This window comes from Conger conger, chromosome 7, assembly GCF_963514075.1.
Source record: "Conger conger chromosome 7, fConCon1.1, whole genome shotgun sequence".
Lineage (NCBI taxonomy): Eukaryota > Metazoa > Chordata > Actinopteri > Anguilliformes > Congridae > Conger > Conger conger.
Window position 1 is genome coordinate 6,835,484 of NC_083766.1, and position 21,839 is coordinate 6,857,322.

The following is a 21,839-nucleotide window of genomic DNA, read 5'->3' on the forward strand; positions in this document are numbered from 1 at the left end:
ATGGCAAACATCACAGTCAGCGCCAGCAACGTCACAGTATCACAAATCAACAAGGGAGTGCCGGCAAAAGCTGCCCTGTCCATGACACCGTGTTTTTTCTTCCTCTACATTAATGTTGTCATGTTAATCACCCTGAGGAGTAAGGCCATCTTCCGAGACACCTCCCGGTACATCCTCTTCACCAACATGCTGTTCGCTGACTCTCTGAACCTGGTGTACTGCATGTTGATGTATATCTTTGCCATCATCAGGCTGTACATGCGCAGCATTGTGTGTGCCCTTGTGATGCTTGCTGGGGCTGTTATCGCTCTTATCTCCCCACTCAGCTTGGCCATGATGGCTTTGGAGCGGTACATCGCCATCTGCTTCCCCCTCAGGCATGCTGAGATCACCATGTGCAGGAGGACGGGCGTGGCCATTGCCATTGTGTGGGCGCTGGGCTCAGTGCAGGCTTTCACCAACCTGATTTTGCTCCTTATTTCAGGACCACTTGTCTCCACATTGGACTTCTGCTCAGGATTATCCATGCCTGGAATGGAGGCGTACACGGACGTAAATAATGCATTCACAATCATCTACTTCCTGTCAGTGGGGCTCACCATTGTTTACACGTACATTGGCATTGTTGTGGCTGCGAGATCAGCTTCCTCAGACAAATGTTCAGCTGCTAAGGCCCACAGGACAGTATTGCTGCATCTGATTCAGCTGGGCCTTTGTCTGTCCTCCATCCTCTTTGACAGCATTATTGCACTAGTGCGTGCACACTTGGACCTATTTGCTGCTTTAAACGTGCAGTATGTCATGTTCCTGGGGCTGATCATCTTCCCCAGATGTCTGAGCCCACTCATATATGGGCTGAGAGATCAGACCTTCAGGCCCCTTTTTCTATACTACTTCAGTTTTGGTTTCTGTGCCAGTAATTAAATAGCTAAAGATATCAACAGTGTTGAAAAGTAGTTAGAAAGAATACCGGCAAGTGTTTTAGAAAGGATAACATTACTTTATTGTGTAATATTTAACTATTGCCATTTTATATATGAATTTATTTCATTATATTTCAGATGCTGTTTTCTATTTCTTTTTTAAAAACAACACCCAGGAGTCGCGTGTTGTACACTGCGCTGTGTGTCTGCTTTTAAAATTATTTCTGTTGTGAAGCAATTTTCCTCTCTGGGAAAATAATATTTCAGTACATGGAATTGAAATGTAAAATAAAACAGTTTTTTCATTGGTAGGAAATCCTGGAATAGCTCAATCCTTCATCATCATGCCCTTGAATGGTCTGTATGGTGAATGGTGGTCCTGGCTAATCATCCCCTGATTCAATTGGCAAAAACATTGTTCTCTCCCACTCCACCTCAGCTGGTATGCGTGGCGAATATTCTGGCACAAAATGGCAGCCGTGCATCACCCAGGTGACGCAACGCAAAAAACATTCGCTCTATTGCAACTTGTTTGCGGCCGCAGATACACATTAACAACTGATTTCCTAAGACTATTAGTAATGAATAAATTAACAAATGGAACACCTTCTTTAGCAATTTTGTGCTCGGAAACACCCATAAAACGTCAGATTACAAGTCGCTGAGAAATTGGTATGGATCTACCAAAATAAAAGAAAGAAGCTTCCCGCCGTATTACAGCATATAGGAATACAACAGAACGGTGAGGGAGAATTATCTTGTGACATCGCAGAATAAATAAATTCGTATACACCAAGTGAGCACTTTATTCGGTATTTATTAGACTTATTTTTCAGACTTATTGGTCTTCTGCTGCTGTAGCCTATCCACTGAAGAGGTTTGCTTTGATTTTTCAATCGTCTTGGCCTTGGATCTATTTTAGTTACAATCCTGTCATATATTTGTACTCCAGCCCTCTCGTTCAATGAAAACGAATAAACTGCAGCTCAAAGACGCTGGGTGTGCTTGATTACAAGCTCTCAGAGTGTCCAGTGCTCTGAATTTCCCGAACGACGGCTTGGAGTGCTAATAAACGAATGCACCTGTCTTAAGTGACTGAGAGGCTACTTGCTTCTTGTGTCGGCTTTGGGAGGCTGGTTAAACACACGTTTCTTTCTATGGTTTGCTCTAGTAACCTACCTATTTTCTATGCAAGATAATTTTGCTAGTTTTTGCTGACTCGCTGTTGTCGGAACCACAATTAGTCAAATGAAAACAAAATGAAAAGCCTACTTCATGCATAAGCGACCATTCCCCGCTGTCTAGTCTAAATTTGATGTCAGCGGAATGTTCTCATCAATTAAGCAACACAGAAAACGATAGGTGCTGACAGATTTGCTTGCGGGAAACAATCCGAGCTACGCTAAGGCTTTAGTCGGCTATCATTCAGCTTCAAAAACGTTTGCACTGATATTGGCAATATAGCCTACTGGTAGTGTGTGCTTTCCCCATCCCTGTTCTTTGCCTTCTTACAGCTTCATCATGGCCAAAGACAAAAGAAGCCCAAGCAACTGCTGAGCAGCAGACAGTCACTGGCTTTCTTAAAAATATCAACGTGTCAGTTGACTGCTGAAACATGTAGTTGTATACGTGGGCCTATAGCGTATTAAACTTGATCTCTCCCAGTTCTGTAGTTCTCTGCATCTCATGCTGTTTTAGCGCCCCCGTTGTCATCATATGTTATATGTGGTGATCTGATGATAATTTACTTATCATCTTAGAGCTGAACACAATATTCAGTCCCCTGTGTGATTCAACTGCATAGTGTATGGCCTAAGCACATCATACATCCAGTCTGGAATGCCATGCATGACCAGGGGGTACCCTTGTAGTGGACCTCTGACATGAGACCCATGTGCACACAGCCTGTATGTGACTGATGCTGTAAGGCTGTGTACAAATATAAATGGGTCCAGTTTGGAGCTTTTATAGGGTAGAGCTGATATTTTTGCACAAAGCGACACCTCACGTGGTCTACAGTATACATTAATTGTTTGTAACAAAACTACTGTTTTTTTTTTATTACAGGAACATTTTCATAACATTTAAAGAAATGAGAATGAGGAAATGATTTGCCTTTGTTACATTACATTACATTAATGGCATTTGGCAGACGCTCTTATCCAGAGGGACGTACAGTTGATTAGACTAAGCAGGAGACAATCCTGGAGCCTCTCAAACAAGGATCATGTGCACAAACACTGCTTTCCAGCAACAATTCAGAACTGTATTTTGAAGAGGCTCAGGAAAATTGGGAAAATGTTAGTATTTTGTGTGATTTCTTTCTTTACTGGGCATCCCTGTAGTGTATGTATATATATATATATATATATATATATATATATATATATATATATATGGTCATTCAGAATCCATAACTTCTAATACTAATAATAAATTATCTCTCTCCCCCCTCTCTCTGTACATAGATTTCCTCATCTTTTAGGCCATATTCAGATATCTATCACCATCTAGTGGACATGCTCTGAAATAACAGCAAAACAAAACAACAAAAATTCAGTGCAAACTCTTTATTTCCCCCCTCTCTCAAGACAAGTACTGTACTTCTCACAATTCCAACAATTCATACTTCACAGGCTATTTAATGTATCTTTCAGCTAGCCAAGTTTAGCTAGTTTGCCTGCCATCCTACAAGAGGCTGTCAGCCCTCACTCACCCAGAGAGGCAGTTATTGTTGCATATAAGAACAAACCTCATACTGCCAAGCCTGAAAAGCCTGTACCACTAGTTAGCTGCAAAAACAGCTTGTACTTAAAAGAGCCTAAAAAAAAGAGTTCTGGAAAAAAGGTCTTATGGACAGATCAGACCTTTGCATTTACATTACATTAATGGCATTTGGCAGACTTGGTAACTTGTTAACTTTGCACCAGAACCTGTGACCACCTTCTCTGTGGACTGACCTGCGGAACAGAGCCAAGATGTGGGTATTATTACATTACATGTAATTTGGCTGATGCTTTTAATCCAAAGCGACTTACAGTTGATTTAGACTCAGCAGGAGACAATCATCCCCCGGAGCAATGCAGGGTTAAGGGCCTTGCTCAAGGGTCCAACGGCCGTGCAAATCTTATTGTGGCTACACCGGGGATCGAACCACAAACCTTGCATGTCCCAGGCATGTACCTTAAGCACTGCACTACAGGCTTAAGTGTGGAGGCCGAATGTAACTTCCGAAGATCTAAGATTCCCCCCCCCCCCCCTTATCTGTGAAACCTGGTGGTTGGGGTATCATGGTTTGGGCATATATGGCTGCCACAGGTCTCACTTATCTTCCATAATGATGCACCTGCTGATAGCAGCAGCAGAATTGATTCTTAAAGCAAAGAGCTTATCTGCTCAAGTTCAGGCCAAGTCGATGCTGCTTCATCCTGCAGTAAGACGGTAAAACGGTCCCAAACATACTGTGAAAGCAACAAAACAAGGCTGACTAAATAGCTAAAGAAAAATGTGTTACTGTCCAAGTCATTCGCCCAATCTGAATCCAATTGGACTTTGTATATGCTGAAGGGGATGACTAGCCCATGAAACAAACAGGAGCTGAAAATTGCTTCAGTACATGCGTGGCAGAGCATGTTGAGGATGTTGTATTGCAAAGTGATCTGAAAGAGACACGTTTGAGGAATGATGAACCAACTTGGACATCCCTTCCGTCACAACAATAAGATAGCAGCAAACAGCTGTGCTACACAAGTCTAATTTAAACCATGAGTATACTATAATGCAGTGTATTATACAGTTGTGGCCTATACACCCATCATCCACAGCAGCAGTCTTCCCAGGGTGAAGCACTGCAACCTAGAAAGGTTATCAAAGATATCCACACGTATTTTAAAGATTTTAAAATAGGACTGGAGGATAGGTTCTAAGATCTGAGGGACAATGGCTTGCAAAAGTACACACCCACTTGCATCAAAAAGTACTCCCATATCATATCATATCCAGAAATACACTTGACATTTTCTTATAGAGACAGGTCTTGTGAAAAAGAACTGTGAAAAATGTCTAAATCATCCTGGATCTCAAAGGGTTAAACAGAAATTCGTAGTTGTGATCTACAAACTTGTCATCAAAGCAAAATAAGGAAATGTATCAGATAAATGTATATAAAAAAAAATGAACACATACTGATTGCATAGGTTTATGCACAATTTGTAATTCAATGAAAATGTGATATAATTGATAGCAAGTGAATATTTTCGAAAAACCCTAAATATATGGTTCATACTCCAGTACAGTAGGTGGCAGTGTGCACATTACCTGAATGTATGCACAGGCTTTGCACTCGATCTTAATGCGGCAGACTCCAAGCATCTCCTGTAGCTGCTCCTCCTGGTACAGCAGTCTTTGTTGCTGGTTCACATGGAACATAACGGACACTGTTGCTGTGCTGGCAACTTCCTGACTGAAGGTGGCAGCATTGTACAGTGTTAGAGCCTGCAGGGCCATCACTGGGTCCTGATGAGTGAGTAGTGGAGAAAGAACGGTACAGAATGAGGGAAGAAAAAGGAACAAGTGAGGGAAAGAAAAATAAAATGACAACCTGAGCTAGAAATGACAAATGAGGCACATTTTCTCAAACAAGCAAGTCATGTTTGGCAATTATATAAAACATTTTTTTAATTCAGAATGGAAATAAAGAGTGAAATAAATAAAGAGAAAAATGATGGAGGACCTGTGTGGAGGAGAACCCGCCGTAAGGGTTCTGCTGGTGGGCCAGCCAGCGAGCAACAGAGCTGGAGTAGCTCAAGTCAAAGTCAGCAAGGGGAGGCCCAGAGAGGAGTGCTAGGAGCACGTAGGAGGTCATCTCCACTGCTAGAGATACCCCCAGTGACGGCTTAGCTCTAAAACAGCAGGCACAGGTGCGGAAATGTCTGTCTATTTGTCAGACATGTTCACACTTCACACAGTCCTCACTCATCACACACTCCTTGAATTCATTGTGGTACAGTACACAGAAACACACTGGCACGCTATACTGCTTGTAAAGTAAAGTCATTTTCAATATTATTAAAGGTACAATAGGTAAGATTTTTGTGTTAAAACATTGTTACAAGACCATTGTAAATCCCTTCCTATCATTGAAAAAGGCTCACTGACATGTTGACTCACCCTCTGTCTGTGTTTATTGTTCTTAAATTCGAGTTTCAAAGTGTGCATTTGTTGGGCCGTCATTCTGTATCAAAACATTGTACAGCTGTACAACAATTCAAGTTCATTGGTTGAAAACTATTTTGACTGTTCGTGTAGCCGCCCAAATTGCACTCCAGACAAGCGATCACTGAAACTATATTATATATTATATATTGCTTATTATCCAAGTGAAGACTATATATATAGTTATAAAACAATACCAGTTTGTTATCGGTAGCAACAAGCAAATTAGCTATAGTTAGCTTGATGAATTTACAAATATCCACTACAGTTACGTAGCCAAATAACTTGCTTGCTCACAATATAGTTGGATAGCTAAAGTGAAAAATATAAATTGTGTTGTGTAGCACACCAAAGTCAAGATTTCATAAAGTCACCTGTTCGGTGAACATTTTCTTACTAGAAAAGTAAGAAAACCTTGCTTACAAACTGAGCTAATTGCTGCTGTCTGAGTGTGATTTCACCAGGTGGTTTATATTGGCTATGTACATGTTGTTTTCCTAACTTAGCCTTAAACCTTGGGCTTTGCAGGTGTGTGCTTAAGACGCTGTTTCCCCAACAACAAGCCTAAATAGTGAAATCCCTGAAACCAAGTGTCCTGACTTCATCCAAAAACATGCAAAACAACAATATAATTTGGGCTAAGCGAATAACCGAGGGCCCAGTAGTGTTTTTGCAGCTCTGACACAGCTCTGGCACAGTTTTTATGTCAGTATTTTGTACTTTTGTTTGTTTCTTTTATTAGTTTTTATGGTAACGCCAAAGGCAAATTTCCAATACAGATTTGTATTTGTATTCTCTGTGGTGCTATTTTATTAACCAGCAGAGGGCAGTATATTTACGGTGTCAGAACTGAGGCCAAATCCCAAAGTAGATTCAGAAAAGGAAAAAATATAAAAGTGTGTGTGTGCGTGTGTGTGTGTGTTTGTAGCAAATGCCTCCCTTAATTTGTTATGTTTCACATCACTTTGGAGGGATTTTAGCCCACTCGTCTTTGCAGAACTGATTTAATTCAGATAATGATAATTCAGGTTTGTTTTCAAAAATGAATTGCTTGTTTCAGGTCCTAGCACGGCATCTCATTGGGTTGATGTGAATGAATGATCCTTTTCCTGTCCGGCGACGGAATGCTATGTTTTATCTGGCTAGTCTCAGATGAAAAAAAAAAAGCACACAAAGACTGGAGAACTTAAACACGCACTGACAGCACACATCCAAAGCTGCTTGTCATTTGTGGGTTTTGCAGCCAGCAATTTTAGCGCAGCAGGAAGGGGCTGGCTTGAGTATCAACTCACGTGGTCACGCAAAAGTCCAAAGTTTTTGTGTTTACCACCTTGATGAATATCAGTGTGCAAAGTACTGGTGTACGGAAAATATTTTATCTGATGTGGGGACATCCAAGTATGATGATTTGGCAGGAGTGTCTGAGCAGCGTAGATCTCTAGTTTCGGTCATTGACAGTGACATTTTTTCATTTCACCCCTATTTTTTTCCTAGTTTTGAATGCCTCATTAATTGTGTTCATGCCTGTCATTGAAAATTCTTCTATAAGTCTGGGAGAGCACAGACAACTATGTGCACTCCTCTGAAACATGGTGTGTCAGCCTCTGCTTCTTTTAACTCAGCAACCCACCAGTCAAGCTTGCAGACAGTCAGAGGATAACACATCATGCGTACCTTGGGCAGGCAAACGATAGGCATCATGAGTCATTGGCATGCTAAAAATGATGCACCACCCTCCTGGGGTGCTGGCCATAGTCAGTCTTGGCACAGTTTGGGTTTGATACCCATTTTGTGTTGACCAAACCTACACTGGAACAATGCATGACCAGAATGAGACATTTGTAACTGAATTTTCATGCATTATTTTCTGTTTTCACCAAATTTGTAATATCCAAATATCCAAATTTTGAATATTCATCTATTTATATCGCCTGTCAATTTGGGATACTATGAACAATCAAGTGCTCTCCAAGCAAAAGTTTGATGGTGATATGACGGCATAGTGGTACAGATCACCATGAAACTGATAAAACTGATCAGCTGTTTTAGATATTGTTAATTGAATGGCTGGATTTCACAAAGGGATTAAAGGAAACTGTAAAAGTGGATTTTCCTACTAACATTGATTGTTTGAAATGATTGACAGCACATGAATTATAATCTCATCAGACAGCACAGACTTCATACCTAAGGCAAATAAGATTAGTTGTTTGGCTGAATTTAAGGCAAGTTCTGAATTTAATTACGGGCCAGTTGCACATAAACAGATTAAGCCTAGTCTGAGACTAAATTCATTTTTTAAGGAAATTTTAACAAAACTAAATTAACTAAAACTAAATTTAGTCCAGAGATAACAGTGATCTGTGTCTGTGAAACCAGCCATTTATGTTTTAATTAGTTTATATATTCATAATCATATAAAATGGGCTACATTGTTGTTTTGGCTGTGGAGTTTTGGCTATGTTAAAGTGCAGACTGTCTTCTTTAATTTGAGGGTATACGCTGTACATTTATTGATTAATATTTCCATTGATGAGCTCTGTTGATGTTCACAAGTAACTGTGGATAAAAAAAGGTCATGAAAAGGTCCATCAAGGTCCATTATATCACAGTGAACGGCAACTTGGAAAATCTAGAACATTCTCAGCGAAAAGTCTCTGGATGGATAGATAGTACTCTGGATAAGTGGAAACATACTTTAATTTAATCTTTGGGGAACTTAAAGCTGGGGCTGGCAATTATTTGGGGGGTTATTATTTGGTTAAATTCTCTTCACATTCCAACAGCCAGCAATAAACCTCTAGGAAAAAAAAAATCTGATATCTGTGACTGGCCCAGGACAGATTTTCAGGGACTTTTGTTTTTCATCGCTCCCGGTAGCTAATGAGGGCAGCTCTCAGCCAGGAGGCGGCCTTAACCTGCTTATCAAAATTGTGGTGCGAATCCCTGAGAGGCTGACTGGAGAGGAGGGGGTGGGTTTTTAGCTGCTGTATACATTCAAAATATGTTTTCTTCTGCGCAGATTCTGCTCGTGGCAGAAGATTGCCTACCCCAGTTTTAAGTACTTTTTTTTTTTTTTACATGCTATTTTTGTGTATTTCTCAAAAGTATACTGAACCTTGTTCTGCAGTTCATCTACACGTTAGTATATTTATTGAAAGTATATTTTTAATATGATAAAGTATATGCATTTTAATGAAGTACTGTACAGTAGCTTTAGACCCATTCACTTTTTGCACACTTTGTTTAATTTTAAATTGATAAAATTTCCATCACTGAAACGTGACAAATTTTCTAGATTTGACAACTTTTTAGATGTGGTTAAGCTGTCATATAATGGACCTCTATGGACCTCTTTTTTCATGTCATGAATCCACTGAAAATTAACATTAAACATACTCAGCAGCAATGTTGCTTTTTAAACATAATGCCACAGTTACTTGCGAACATCGACAGAGCTCCAAATGAACATATTAATCGAGAACTATTTTTCTACTGTGTTGGTTTCATAGACACAGATCAAGCTTAGTTCTGGACTAAATTTAGTTTTGTATGGAGAATCTCCATTCAGAACTTGCACTTGTTTTAAATTCAGGCAAACAACTAATCTTATTTACATTAGGTGTGAAATCTGGTGCTGGCTGATAAAATTATAATTCATGTGCTGTCAATCATTTTGAACAATCAATGTTGGTAGGAAAATCCACTTTTACAGTTTCTTTTCATCCCTTTATGAAATCCACTCATCCAATTAATAATATCTAAAAGAGCTGTTTGATGGTCATCTGTACTGCCATGCCATCACATCACCGTCAGACATTTGCTTGGAGAGCACTTGCCTGTTCTTGGTATCCTGAATTGACAGGTGATATTACAGTGAATAGATGGCTATTCCAAATTTGGTGAAAACAAAAAGTGAGTCCACATACACGTTGTCTTGGAGACAACAATGAACTTTTGATACTTTATCAATTTGTACACTGCATGTACAGTAGTATGTACAGAAGTATTCAGACCCCACGTTTTGTACATTTTATTGCGTTGTAGATTTAATTTTAAATGGATTAAATTGCCAATTTTGCCCATCAATCTACACTGAAAAAAGCCATAATAACAAAATTAAAATGTTTTTAGAAATTATTGCAAATGTATTAAAAATCAAAAACCAAAATCTCTCATTTACAAAAGTATTCAGACCCTTTGATATTTGTCTAGAACTTGACTGGCAAATTTAATTGATTGGACAGGGTTTAGAAAGGCACACACCTGTGTGTATAAGGTCACACAATTCACACTGCATGTCAGGACAAAAACCAAGCCATGAAGTCCATTTGATGAAAGTCCTCTCTGATAAAATTGTGGGGAGAATTGTGGGGAACACAAGGTCCTTGAATTTTTGGCTTGAATCAAATTGAATATGTGTTTCATTGCTGAAGACAAGACAGAAATTAAAACGCCTCAGGAACAAATAGAAAGAGATGGCTACAGTACAGGCTTGGCAGAGCATCACCAGTGAAAATATCTGGCAATGTCTATGGGTTGCAGACTTCTTGCAGACATTGAATGCAAAACAGTTGTAACCATGTACTAAATATGATGATATGTCAGATATCAGATTGTGTTCATTTGTCTAATTACTGTCACTCCCCTAAAAAAGGGGGGAGGGGGTGAAAAACTGAAGTATGTAAATCAGAACAGTGAATGACATGTGAAAGCAACATTTCTGCTCATATTTATTATTTAAGCATATTTCCTAGTGTCATTTAAATAATGATAAGACATATTTCCGCCATTAAAATCTTCTGTTTTGAGTCCACATACAGGTTGTCTTGGAGACAACAGTGAACTCTTGAGGAAAGCAGTGATGAAATGGTGATGTAACTGTAACTAATATTCCATACGTTCAACATCTCTCTGTCTCTCAATTGTGCGCACAATCACGCAGGCATGCACATAGACACTTGTGATTTTACTGGTAAATAAAATGAGGCAAATGTTTTCAGTGCCATAAAACGGTGTATTTTTGTTGGTGAATCTCATTAAAACATTATACAAAAGACGTTTCCGGGATTCAGTGTCACTTCCTCCTTATTTCAAGTCTACAGTAGCCTATGTCACACACACCGTATTGTCATGGAATTACTATTGACAGATGCATTTTTTAAATAAATTAATAAAAATAAACAAAATACGTTTATTTAAATGTTTTGGTTAATGTGTGTATTTGAAGGAGGTCAAAATTCAGCTGTTATATTCGGAGGATAAACGATATGTATCACTACAAGTTCAGTTTAAATACGCAGTTAACAGTCCTTGTAAAACCTTCGGAAGCAGGGAAAACAGGTTTTACATAACTGTCCAGTTTGAGTGACGGATATTTTTATAATCGGATTGATAAAAAATGCAGTTGCAGGATTTATGGACAAAAGCAATATCATAAACTTTTTAACACTCAGACTGAGGAATATGTTTTTATGCGAAATTGGTTCTTGTTCGGTTTCCATAACTAAAACAGTAGCGTACAGTATATTGTAATTAAAAGGTTAAATGTCAAAGTACACTGGCCCAGAGTAAGCCACGCCATGTGTAGTGCAATCTTCCAGATGGTGGTACTGGCACGTGTCAATCTTTAGATCATTTTTGTGCTTATCAGCGTTTCCCACAAGCTTACGAATTAATGTTTTTGTTGTTGTTTAAATTTTTTCCAGGTAGAAACGTGTTGTACTACTCCAACTGTGGTAACAAGGCGTGGGCGATGTTACTGCGCAAACAGCGGCCTCATTGGACCAATTAAAGCTATTCGTGGAGAAGACATATTTCCTCAGAGACGCTGAACTTTGGAAAGCAGACTTCGTCTACGTTACTACCGCGGTCAGAGGGATTGCATCAGGTCAAACCATTCGCAGCTCCCAGGATAAGAGATAGACTACCCATGAAAGCGCGGTCACCGAAACCCCGGTTTGGTTAGCGTCGTGTAGTGGACTAAGCCACATCTACGAAAGCAGCAACAGTTTCACAGTCTTGTGAACTCCTTATAGTGCTTCCCCTAAGTGCTTCTACACTTCAAGCATTTAAAAGAAAAGACAGTATTGACCTATGGGCATTTAGAAAAAGGGCATCGCGTTTCAGACAAACACGTTCCAATGAGACGCCTGGAATTCAAGGAAGACAAAGAAAATTTAGTAGCCTATGAAACATTTTTAATCTCACTTTTTTTTTTTTGCAAATGTATTTTCAAGTAGCCTACAACCTGTATGCCTGTGTGTGCATTCTCAAAGCCAAACCTAACCTAATTTTAACTCACCTCCATGTCTAGTTAAGGGCATATTTTATGTTACCTTTAACTGCCTGTGTTAAAGTGCCATTTTTTGTAACGCATAAAGTGTATGTCTGTAACACAAAAGTAGCAACTTTGACATTAAATGTGTTGAGAGTAACACAAAAGGAGTATCACAAAAAGTGTGTTTTGTTTCAGTGCGTGTGTGTGTGAGAGAGAGAGAGAGAGAGAGAGAGAGAGAGAGAGAGAGAGAGAGAGAGAGAGAGAGAGAGAGAGAGAGAAAACCCCATCGTAAATCCCATAGCAACAGCAACCACAAAAACAAGTCTAAAATAGCAGGCAGTGTTCGTTATTACTATAGCAACAGGAAGACATGGCTGCTTCAATCAGCTTTTGGATTTTGCTTGAAGTAAAAATACGGTATTCTTTGTAAATTCGGTTGGTTTGCGATTATATGACAACGTAATAGTGAACCCGTCCAGTCTGGACATATTAACCCACACATTACTTCTAGTCTGCGAACTGGTGAGATGTTACAATTGAATTAAGTGTAGGAAATTAAGTGGCCCATCATTTTCCCGTACTGTAGCCTAATATGTATTGCCCCAACCACCACCTCTTCCAACCAGGTAATCTGGCAGGGAATCTGATTAATATCTAATTATATAAAAAAAACTTTTGACTTCATGGTAAATTAATCTTTCATAACACATGGGTGAAGTCTGTGAGCATTGCAATGAAATTTTTGCGAAGGCGCCATTGTACTTTTTCGAGCTCTAATTATCTGATGGTTGCTAATTGGAAAACAAATAATTTATCAACCCTGGCACCAACAAGCTTTCACTTAGAGCACAGTGAAACCAATTTCAGAAAAAAGGACTACATTTTGGAGGCTGAAATCTATTAGAATAGTTGTTTCAAAAGATTTGTAGGAAATATCTTTATTTCCTTGCTAGAATAATTTCACACACAATACAGGTGTAATATTGTCATGGAGGATACATTCTTGGTTAAAACGGCTATCGTGGTATTGTTAACAGTAATGTTCCTCAACAAAGTAAACTGCTAGACTCAAACCATATGGTTCGGGTCAAATGATTTGGCTTCTAAAACTTACAGTTCAAAATTGTGCGCAACTGATTAACTATAGTTATCAGTTCAGTAATAATATTATTTCAGCCTATTACAGTAGTTTCGAAATTGTCATGCGAAATGCCATCACGATGTTTTAATCAGCAAGCTCCTAAACTTGGGACATTTCCTTGAAGCACGTGGTCAGAAAACAGTAAACAAAAATCACAGGGACATGAGCCAATCGGATACTCCTGCTCAGCCAATAGTAAATCAACTACATCACTACTCCATCCAATCCAAAGAAGCCAGTGGAGATGATGCAACGAGACTGCAACCACCACACGCATGTTCTGAGTGTAATATTGTATCCTTCCTCGTTGTTTGTAAATAAGTAGTCCTTTGCAAATAATCCCAAAAGAAAACAACGTTATGTTTAATGCAAATTAAATAACCATACCGTGCCTTGTAACCACAAAGTACAATGAAACGAAGCACACTGTAAATAGTAGTTATGCTGACTGTGTTTTTCTAACGTTCCGTGCTAAGCTACCTAACTAGCTATCACGTCTGCTTAGCTAAGTTAACGTTATGTTAAATGCCTGAATAAATCTTACACCAGTAGCTAAGCCTTTCATAAAATAAAGACTTGTTCGTATTACTCAGCGGTACATTTCTAACAAGCTTCGTACAACTATTCTGTTGTCCCTCTACATATCGTAGCTAGATATCCGATAAGAGTAGCTCGCTTATGCGCCCATTGGCAATCCTGAACGTGTGGTAGCAATCACGAATGCCTCGAGACGATCGAGACAAACTTCAGTAATGAGTGGCGGAGGGATATCGGGCTGTCTCTCCGTTCCGCACATCATGTATTTGGTTGCTGGGTGTGGGAGGAGATAGAGTCCTCTTTGAATGAACTTTCCGACAGTACTGAAAACAGTCTCAACGTGAGAAGAGCTTTGTTGCCTAACTGTCCCTGCACGGGAAACATGGCCTTTTAAACTGTAAATTATGAACTCTACAAACATCGTGCATTGCATTTGCAACGCACCCAATCAACAAATAATTCCGGCAAGAATGGAGTAAGTGTCAGCTTCTGTTTGATCTAGCTAACGTTAGTTAACTGGCAAAAGATTGGTTAAAGTAGCCATGCATGTAAAATCAACACAACTAGCTTGCTAGAGGAATAACTTAGCTAAAAGTTAGTTATAATATTTTGAAGTTACTTTGAAACAAGCGTTCCAGGTAGCCTAGCATCTAGTCGTTTAAGTTAGCTAGGTAGTTACATACACTGTTGCTCACGTTAGTAAATTCTTGCTAATGTCGACTTGAGCTTTGCAATATATTTTTTTAAACTGTCATAAAATGTAGCGAACGACTGTCGTTGAAAGTTTGTGAGCTTCAGTTGACTAACGGTAGCTTTCTATTGTGTCTTTTGTTGCTGTCGTTAGTTAGCCCCTGTTTGGCTGCTTCAGCCAGGTAGATAGCGTTAGTTAACTGCATTTCTAGGTGCTAACTTACCAGCAGTCACATTGAATAGATAGTCTAGCTAGTGTCATGCTTGTTATTGCTGTTGCGATTTTGTCAGCCTATTGGCTGCTTGGCTAATAACGAGACATTACATTGTAGTTAGCCATGTAATTACAAATGCAGTCTGTAATTACATGCAAAGATACCACGAGGCTGCATTGGCTTAAAAAAAAGAAAGTTTTATTAATTTGCTACGGTAAAGTTAATTGGCATACGATTCACATTATTAAGATGCAAGCATTCGTAACAGTAACTTATCCTATTGTCCATCTATGTTTTGATACCATCACGGGCGCTGTCATCTAATCATGACTCAGTAGTTGTAGAAGTGATAGGATAACGTTACTGATTGTTTTTGTATAATAATTGCTCTGTTTGGAAGGCGGAATATTACGACTATTTTAAATATTTTAACTTTTATTACTTTTATTTTATTGTTGACTGTTATTATAAGAGGTAAACATGTTTATATCTCTTTTGTTCCTGATGTTTTGCTTACTTATCCAAAAATAAGAGTAATTTGATTGTTGTTAGATTGTTTCTTTGTTGCATTTATCTTGCAAATATTACTGTATTGTCACATGGTGGGCACAACCAGAATCATGTCTGCTTAACCTTGGCAGGGGTAGGAAAGCTAACTTCATCAAAAAGTTGTGTGATCAACTGTTGTAAACTTGATTCAAGTTCTTATAATCCTGTTGCTTAAAACAGGCAGTGGTTTCGTATCGCTTCTCTAGAACTGAGTGAATCTTTCCCCATGAAAGTTTGAGGCATATCCTCTATTCAGAGAGCTGGGGAATTACTCATCCACATCTTGGTACTGTTTTCAAAGGATTGGTGGAGTCACTGACTGGATTTGTGCACATAAGTACTAAAAGCTCAGTGTAAATAATGATGTGCTCTGCTACTGCTGGTAAGTCAAGTCCTAGAGGACGTCTGGCAGCATGCACAGCGGGTGACATTGTGGCACACTTGGGAGTCTCACTGGCTTCTCTCATTGGAATAATAGGCTTATATGGAGCCAGTGGGATGATTGAATGGAAACCTTGGCAATACACAGTAATTGAAAGGAAGAAATCTAATTCTTTTAATTCATCCAGATATAAATTAATTAACAAATAAATACGGGAGAGGATTTGCATTTCGGCAAATCCAGCCTTTGTTGCAGCTGCTGATGGATATTTTTTGCAGGGGTTTTGTTTTCACTATTGCAGTTGCTGTGTTAGGGTGGCTTTAATGTCTCGTGTTTAAACGTTGGCAAACTGGCGCCCCTCTTTCACAGGTCTCACGCAGCTCACCCAGCTCTGTCCTTTGTGGCTCATCCTTCCAACCCTCGCACTCCACGTACGTTTGGCCTTTTGAATCGAAACCGGAGAAGTGATGGCGGCATCGGCTCCCCCCTGGAAGACCAGTTTCGTCTGCCCGGTAGACCCCCTCGCTCTCTCTCCCCCACAGGCTAATCGCAGCCAACCACAAGGGCGGAGGGAGGAGGAGCCAGAGAAGAGACAGTGCTTAATTGGTAAGTAGCGATGAATACGATTTTTTATTTTCCCCTGTTCCAGGTGGAAACCGCACTGCAGCATACTCATTCTCCTCTTACTGTGAGTAAAACCCACTTTTTTTCTGTAACGCCTGCAGTGTCACAATATTTATTTTGATATTCATTTGCTTCATTTACCATTTAGGTTTGTTGCATGAATCATCTGTAAATTTGTCTGTACATTTTTATTGAAAATATATGAATATATTTCTTGGAGGCAAACTTCAAGAACAGACTTGGTGAAATATTGGTTGAGTTAGTCAAATTATTCTGTTGGTAAAATCAGTTTGGAAGATCTTACGTTTCACTGTAAAATAAATATACGAAAATGCTGTTTGATAAATATGGTCAATGTGTATGACCATTGCTTCTTTTTTTTGTTGTTGTAGGTAATGGTCTCACTGAATGGATGGCGGAAGAAGTGGATTTCGCCTTGTATTTCCCTGTCCCGCACTCCTCTCCCTCCCCTAATTCGTCCCTCCCCCCATCACCCCTCAAACAGGACATCCAGGTGCCTTCCGACCTGGAGGTCATGACCTCTCTGCTGCAAGAGGAGCTTGCTCAGCTTGAAGATTACTTCTTGTCCGATTCGCTCTCAGAAAAACCTTTAAATTTTGGAAAATATGACAAAGTTTCTCCAGCTGCGGGTCCACAGTCGTACTACCAGTTACCGTATGCGTCGTACACCAACTCCGGCCAATCAGAATCAAGCCCACTTCTTGTTACCCTGGCAACTGGGGAACTCGACCTGCTGAGCTTCTGCGGTGGCCCCATTGGCAGATCTAAAACGCCAAGACACGCCCCTTACGTCTGCAGCCGCCCGAACAGCAATGGTCGAAAGAGATTTTGTGATGGGTTAAGACTTGGAGAGGCAGTTGAGAGCAGTATATGGAATTCCAAAGGAAGCAATTCAGTTAGCCCCGAGGTAGCAGTTACTGGCAACTATTGCTCTGTAGAGAATGAAAAGGCAGTTGGGAAGGGGTGCCGTTTCGGTAGCATGGTTGAGATCAGAAAATGTGGCATACTTGCAAAAGAGGCAAAATCTTACTGTTACCCAGAAGTTGATGATAAGTTTGGCGGGGGTTACACCTTTGGAGACGAGTCACCCGACATTCCTCACAAGATTGAGGAGCGGTTGCCCTATGGTGTGCAGGATGTGCAGAAGGTTATCAGCAGTGACAATGGCATGGCGATTGAGGCATTTTGTGACGACAGGTGCAGCAATATTGCACAGGCTGTTGGCTGGAAAATGGAGATGGAGGAGGGCAACTTCCTCCACGTTGGTGTAGGCGGGGCACACCACAGCTTCCTGGGTGGAGTAGACAAGCCATTGAAAACAGGGGTTCTGGAAACAGGGTGCCAGCATAGTAGCTTTTCCAATTTTCTGGAAGACCAAAGTTCAGAGTGCCTGTCTGCGGGAGAAGAGGAGTGGCTGGATTTGGGGTCTGCGGGGCATGTAGCAGCCCTGGGGCAGAAGGAACACCCCTCTGGTGGCACACATGCACAAGAGCTCGGTCTGGTAGCCCAACAAGGACCTCAGAAGCAGAAGAAGAGAGACCAGAACAAGACAGCTGCTCACAGGTAATCGCTTTCTCCACAGATCACGGGCAAGAGGGCGGTGTGGGGATTGTGGGGTGGTAATCCATTGCTGCAGCCACAATTTTTTTTAAAGAAAGTCAGGACTAGGGAAAGGCTGAATCTGCCACAATTTACTCAAAGCATTACTCAAACATTTCCTTGCTCATGGTGTGTGCAAAAGTCAGAATCTGCAGTCAGCAGTCGGTGTGTCCTACTTGTTGCCTGCGCTCCAGAGGTGCAGTTGGGATCATATCCCCTTGTGTCTGATCATTTAATCTTTCTCTTGTTCCGCTCCTGCGAAAATAACTGGGGAGGCCAGAGTTCATCGTTTAACGACCAGCAATTCAGTAGCATGGGCCCTCGCATGTATAATCAAAGCCCTTTTTTTGCAATTTGGGCCCTTCAGATATCGTCAGCGCAAGCGGGCGGAGTTGGACTCCCTGGAGGAGCAGCTTCACGGCCTGGAGTGCCGGAACCGGGAGCTCCGGGACAAGGCCGAGTCGGTGGAGCGCGAGATCCAGTACGTCAAAGACCTCCTCATCGAGGTCTACAAGGCCCGCAGCCAGCGCCTAAAAGAGGACGGCTGCCCGTGATGGCAGCTTTCCCGCAATCATGCCAACGGGATGATGGGGAAAGTCGTGCTGAAAATATTGGGATTAGAAGGTAGTGGCACAGTGTAGATAATTTTTTCATTTGACTTTTTTGTTGTTACAGATTTGAGCCAGCTGGCTGCATACTTTTTAATCTTGGCACTGAATGTCTTCAGTATGCACTTGAAGTAGAAGCTTTTATAAATATCTATATACTGCCTGCCCAGCACTGTGAAGCAATCTTATTTTTTAGAACAAAGGTTTTATACATTGCCTCTTATTTGGGTGACAATCAAACGAAGTCAGGTTCTCAGCTGACCAAACTTTCAGTAGCACTACTTTCCTGCTAGCTGCGTGAATGACACCGACAATCTGCTTTAAATATGCAGGGATCGGGGGGTGTCTCATCTCTTCTTGTACCTCCTGTATGGCTTGGGAATATTTGTTGGAATATATTAATAGGCTACATGTTCTTTATAGACATATATAGCATGCTCTGTTTTTCAGTCTACAAACAACAGCGTAGGTTTATATTTTCAGATCAGTGTAGGAGGTTAAAAAGAATTTGTGTTTTTGTTGAAAGTGTCATATTCAAAGATGCCTCTGTAATTTTCCATAGGTGCGGACACAACGTAGTCAGTCATTTAGTGGTTTGGATGTATCGTTTGATGTGATGTGTGTGTATTTTTACTTTCTTCTCTCCTGAATGCCACCAGCAACTGTCCACAGATATGTAGGGCACTGACCCATGAAGTTTATGTTTTAGTAATCAATTCATATCTTCTTCACAGGTGGTGTCGTTAGCATTGTATATATACATGTATATAACTTTTTCCTTCTAATTTTATCCTGGATGTGATTGTGATTGTGGATTGTGGTTCTATTATTCAATAGCTGTACATGCTGAACCAGATAGATTGTCCTGCAGGTAATGTGTTCCAATTAGTACCGCTTTTTCATAGTATTTTAGGATGGAAATGCTACCGTTTACAGGTGTTGTGAGGCCACTGTTTTATATGATCGAATGTGTCATAGTTTGTGATGTCCAAATGTGTTCCCTCAGTTTCTTAGTTATTTCCCATTTTATTAACACTATGACATGTCATTGATCGTATTGGACAGGCATTGCATTCGTGATTTTTTATTTTTTTTATTTACCTCACATAAATGCAAATTAATTTGGGTGACACGTCATGTGGCCCTTCATCTTATGCCATAATTAATAACGAAAGACTCCACAACTACGAATATCCACAAGACAAAGTCTTTTCAAAAACGTGAAAAAATAAAAAATTGCAGTCATGAGCATTACTAAGCTTTACGCTTCAATATATATATTTTACATTATTTCTATAACTTGGAATGCTGCATGAGTATTAGGACTAATAGCGATTAGTATTACTAAATAGTGATTAGAAATAATAGCTTAGCCAGTGAACTATTTCAGATGTTAAGGTATTGTGCTTTGAAATATCGTGGCAATGCACAATCGTCAGTTTAAAACAGTTTAATTCTAATATGTTAAACGTTCTATTTATTTATTTATTTATTTATTTATTTATTTTTAGCGTTCTGCTACCGATTTTGGTGCATGGTAAAGCGTTTGAGCTTTCAGCTTTTTTTTGTTTTAATGGCTAGTCTATTACGTGAAATTCCATTACGGTTTCACTCATTCTTGTATCGAACATTCCAACGCAACTTTTCCCAGATGTGTGGTTTTTGTATCCAAATAAAGTGACTTTGTCAAATACTTTTTTCAATCTTATATTTTTATTTCCCTGTGGAAAACTTTCTAATAATGCCGGATTACACTATTGAAGTTGCAAGCACGATTCAGACGACATTAACTTTAATGTCACTTGAATATTTTCGGAATAATGGGAATTGTTATCATTTGTAACATAACTTTATAATAATAAAACAAGGAGTAAATGCCGGGTTCAAATTAAGTGCATTTTACACCATTAATTAACTTTTCAAATCAGTCGTTTGCAACATCCACTCGGCTCTGATGCAATTATTTGATATCACCGAGCCTTATAAATCTGCTGAATTCGACATTCTAGGTCGAGTTATGTCACCTTATATATCAACCTGATATAAACGTTTAAAGGGCGCATCATTGGAAATTATATATATTCCAAAATAAAATGGATCACACCCTACTGAAATATATTTTTTGGAAACCTGTTGATACGTCGGATTCAATATTATTATTATATTATTATATATATTATTATATACATATTATTATTATTATTATTATTACACCAATTAAATCGGTAGTGCCAATTGATAAAAAATAAAAAATGTTTTATAGGTTTAAAAAAATATACTTGTAAATATATGTATATGTAAATATATTTCAGCCAGGCAATGGTGGTGAAACTGGATTTGTTCAGTCCGACCACTTAAATCGTATTTTATAAGCACAAGAAAACATCGAGTACCCGTGCTACACCCGCCACAAATTCACGTCCCTGATCCGATGTTCGGGTCAATTTGACCCGGGAATAATGAAAGGGTGGAAACTAGATGAAAACCGACAGATCATGTTAAATATGAACCAAAAAATGGTTCACTTCTTGTTACACTACCTTCATTTCTAATTTGCTCTCACACCTCTGCACATACAGTGGGCACCGTAATTCATTGGACAGTGACACATTTCTTTGTTATTTTGCATCTGTACTCTAGCACTTTGTGTTTGAAAGAAGACAATGACAAAAAATGGCAATGAGGTTGAAAATACAGACTGTCAGCTTTAGTTAAAGGGTATTGTCATCCATATTGGATGAACCACTTAGAAAGTATTGAACCTTTTGTATATAGTCGTCTTCGTAGAGTAAAGTACTCATTCTGAATATTTGGTCGCATATCTTTTGTATGCAATGACTGCTTGAAGTCTGTGATGCATAGACATGGGTATCTTCCCTGGTGATGCTCTGCCAGGCTTGTACTGCAGCCATCTTTCGTATCTTCTTGTTTCAGGGACTTTCTGCCTCCCATACCCTCTTCAGCATGTAAAATACATGTTCAATAGCATTAAGATCCAGTGATTGACTCGGCCAGTCAAGGATTTTCCAATTTTGTGGCCGTCAAAAACCCCTTCG

The 21,839-nt window shown here is 39.7% G+C and overlaps 2 protein-coding genes across 2 annotated transcripts; both read left to right on the forward strand.

The window, feature by feature from the left end:
• Positions 1 to 924, forward strand: LOC133132517 (odorant receptor 131-2-like). Its single transcript, XM_061247977.1, has one exon. The coding sequence runs from the start codon at positions 1 to 3 to the stop codon at positions 922 to 924; it is 924 nt and encodes a 307-aa protein (XP_061103961.1).
• A 13,509-nt stretch (positions 925 to 14,433) lies between these two features.
• LOC133133794 (uncharacterized) lies at positions 14,434 to 20,476 on the forward strand. Its single transcript, XM_061250013.1, has 4 exons — positions 14,434 to 14,570; positions 16,301 to 16,537; positions 16,948 to 18,139; positions 18,543 to 20,476. The coding sequence occupies exons 2-4, from the start codon at positions 16,399 to 16,401 to the stop codon at positions 18,727 to 18,729; spliced, it is 1,518 nt and encodes a 505-aa protein (XP_061105997.1). The 5' UTR covers positions 14,434 to 14,570; positions 16,301 to 16,398; the 3' UTR covers positions 18,730 to 20,476.
• The last annotated feature ends 1,363 nt before the right edge of the window (positions 20,477 to 21,839 follow it).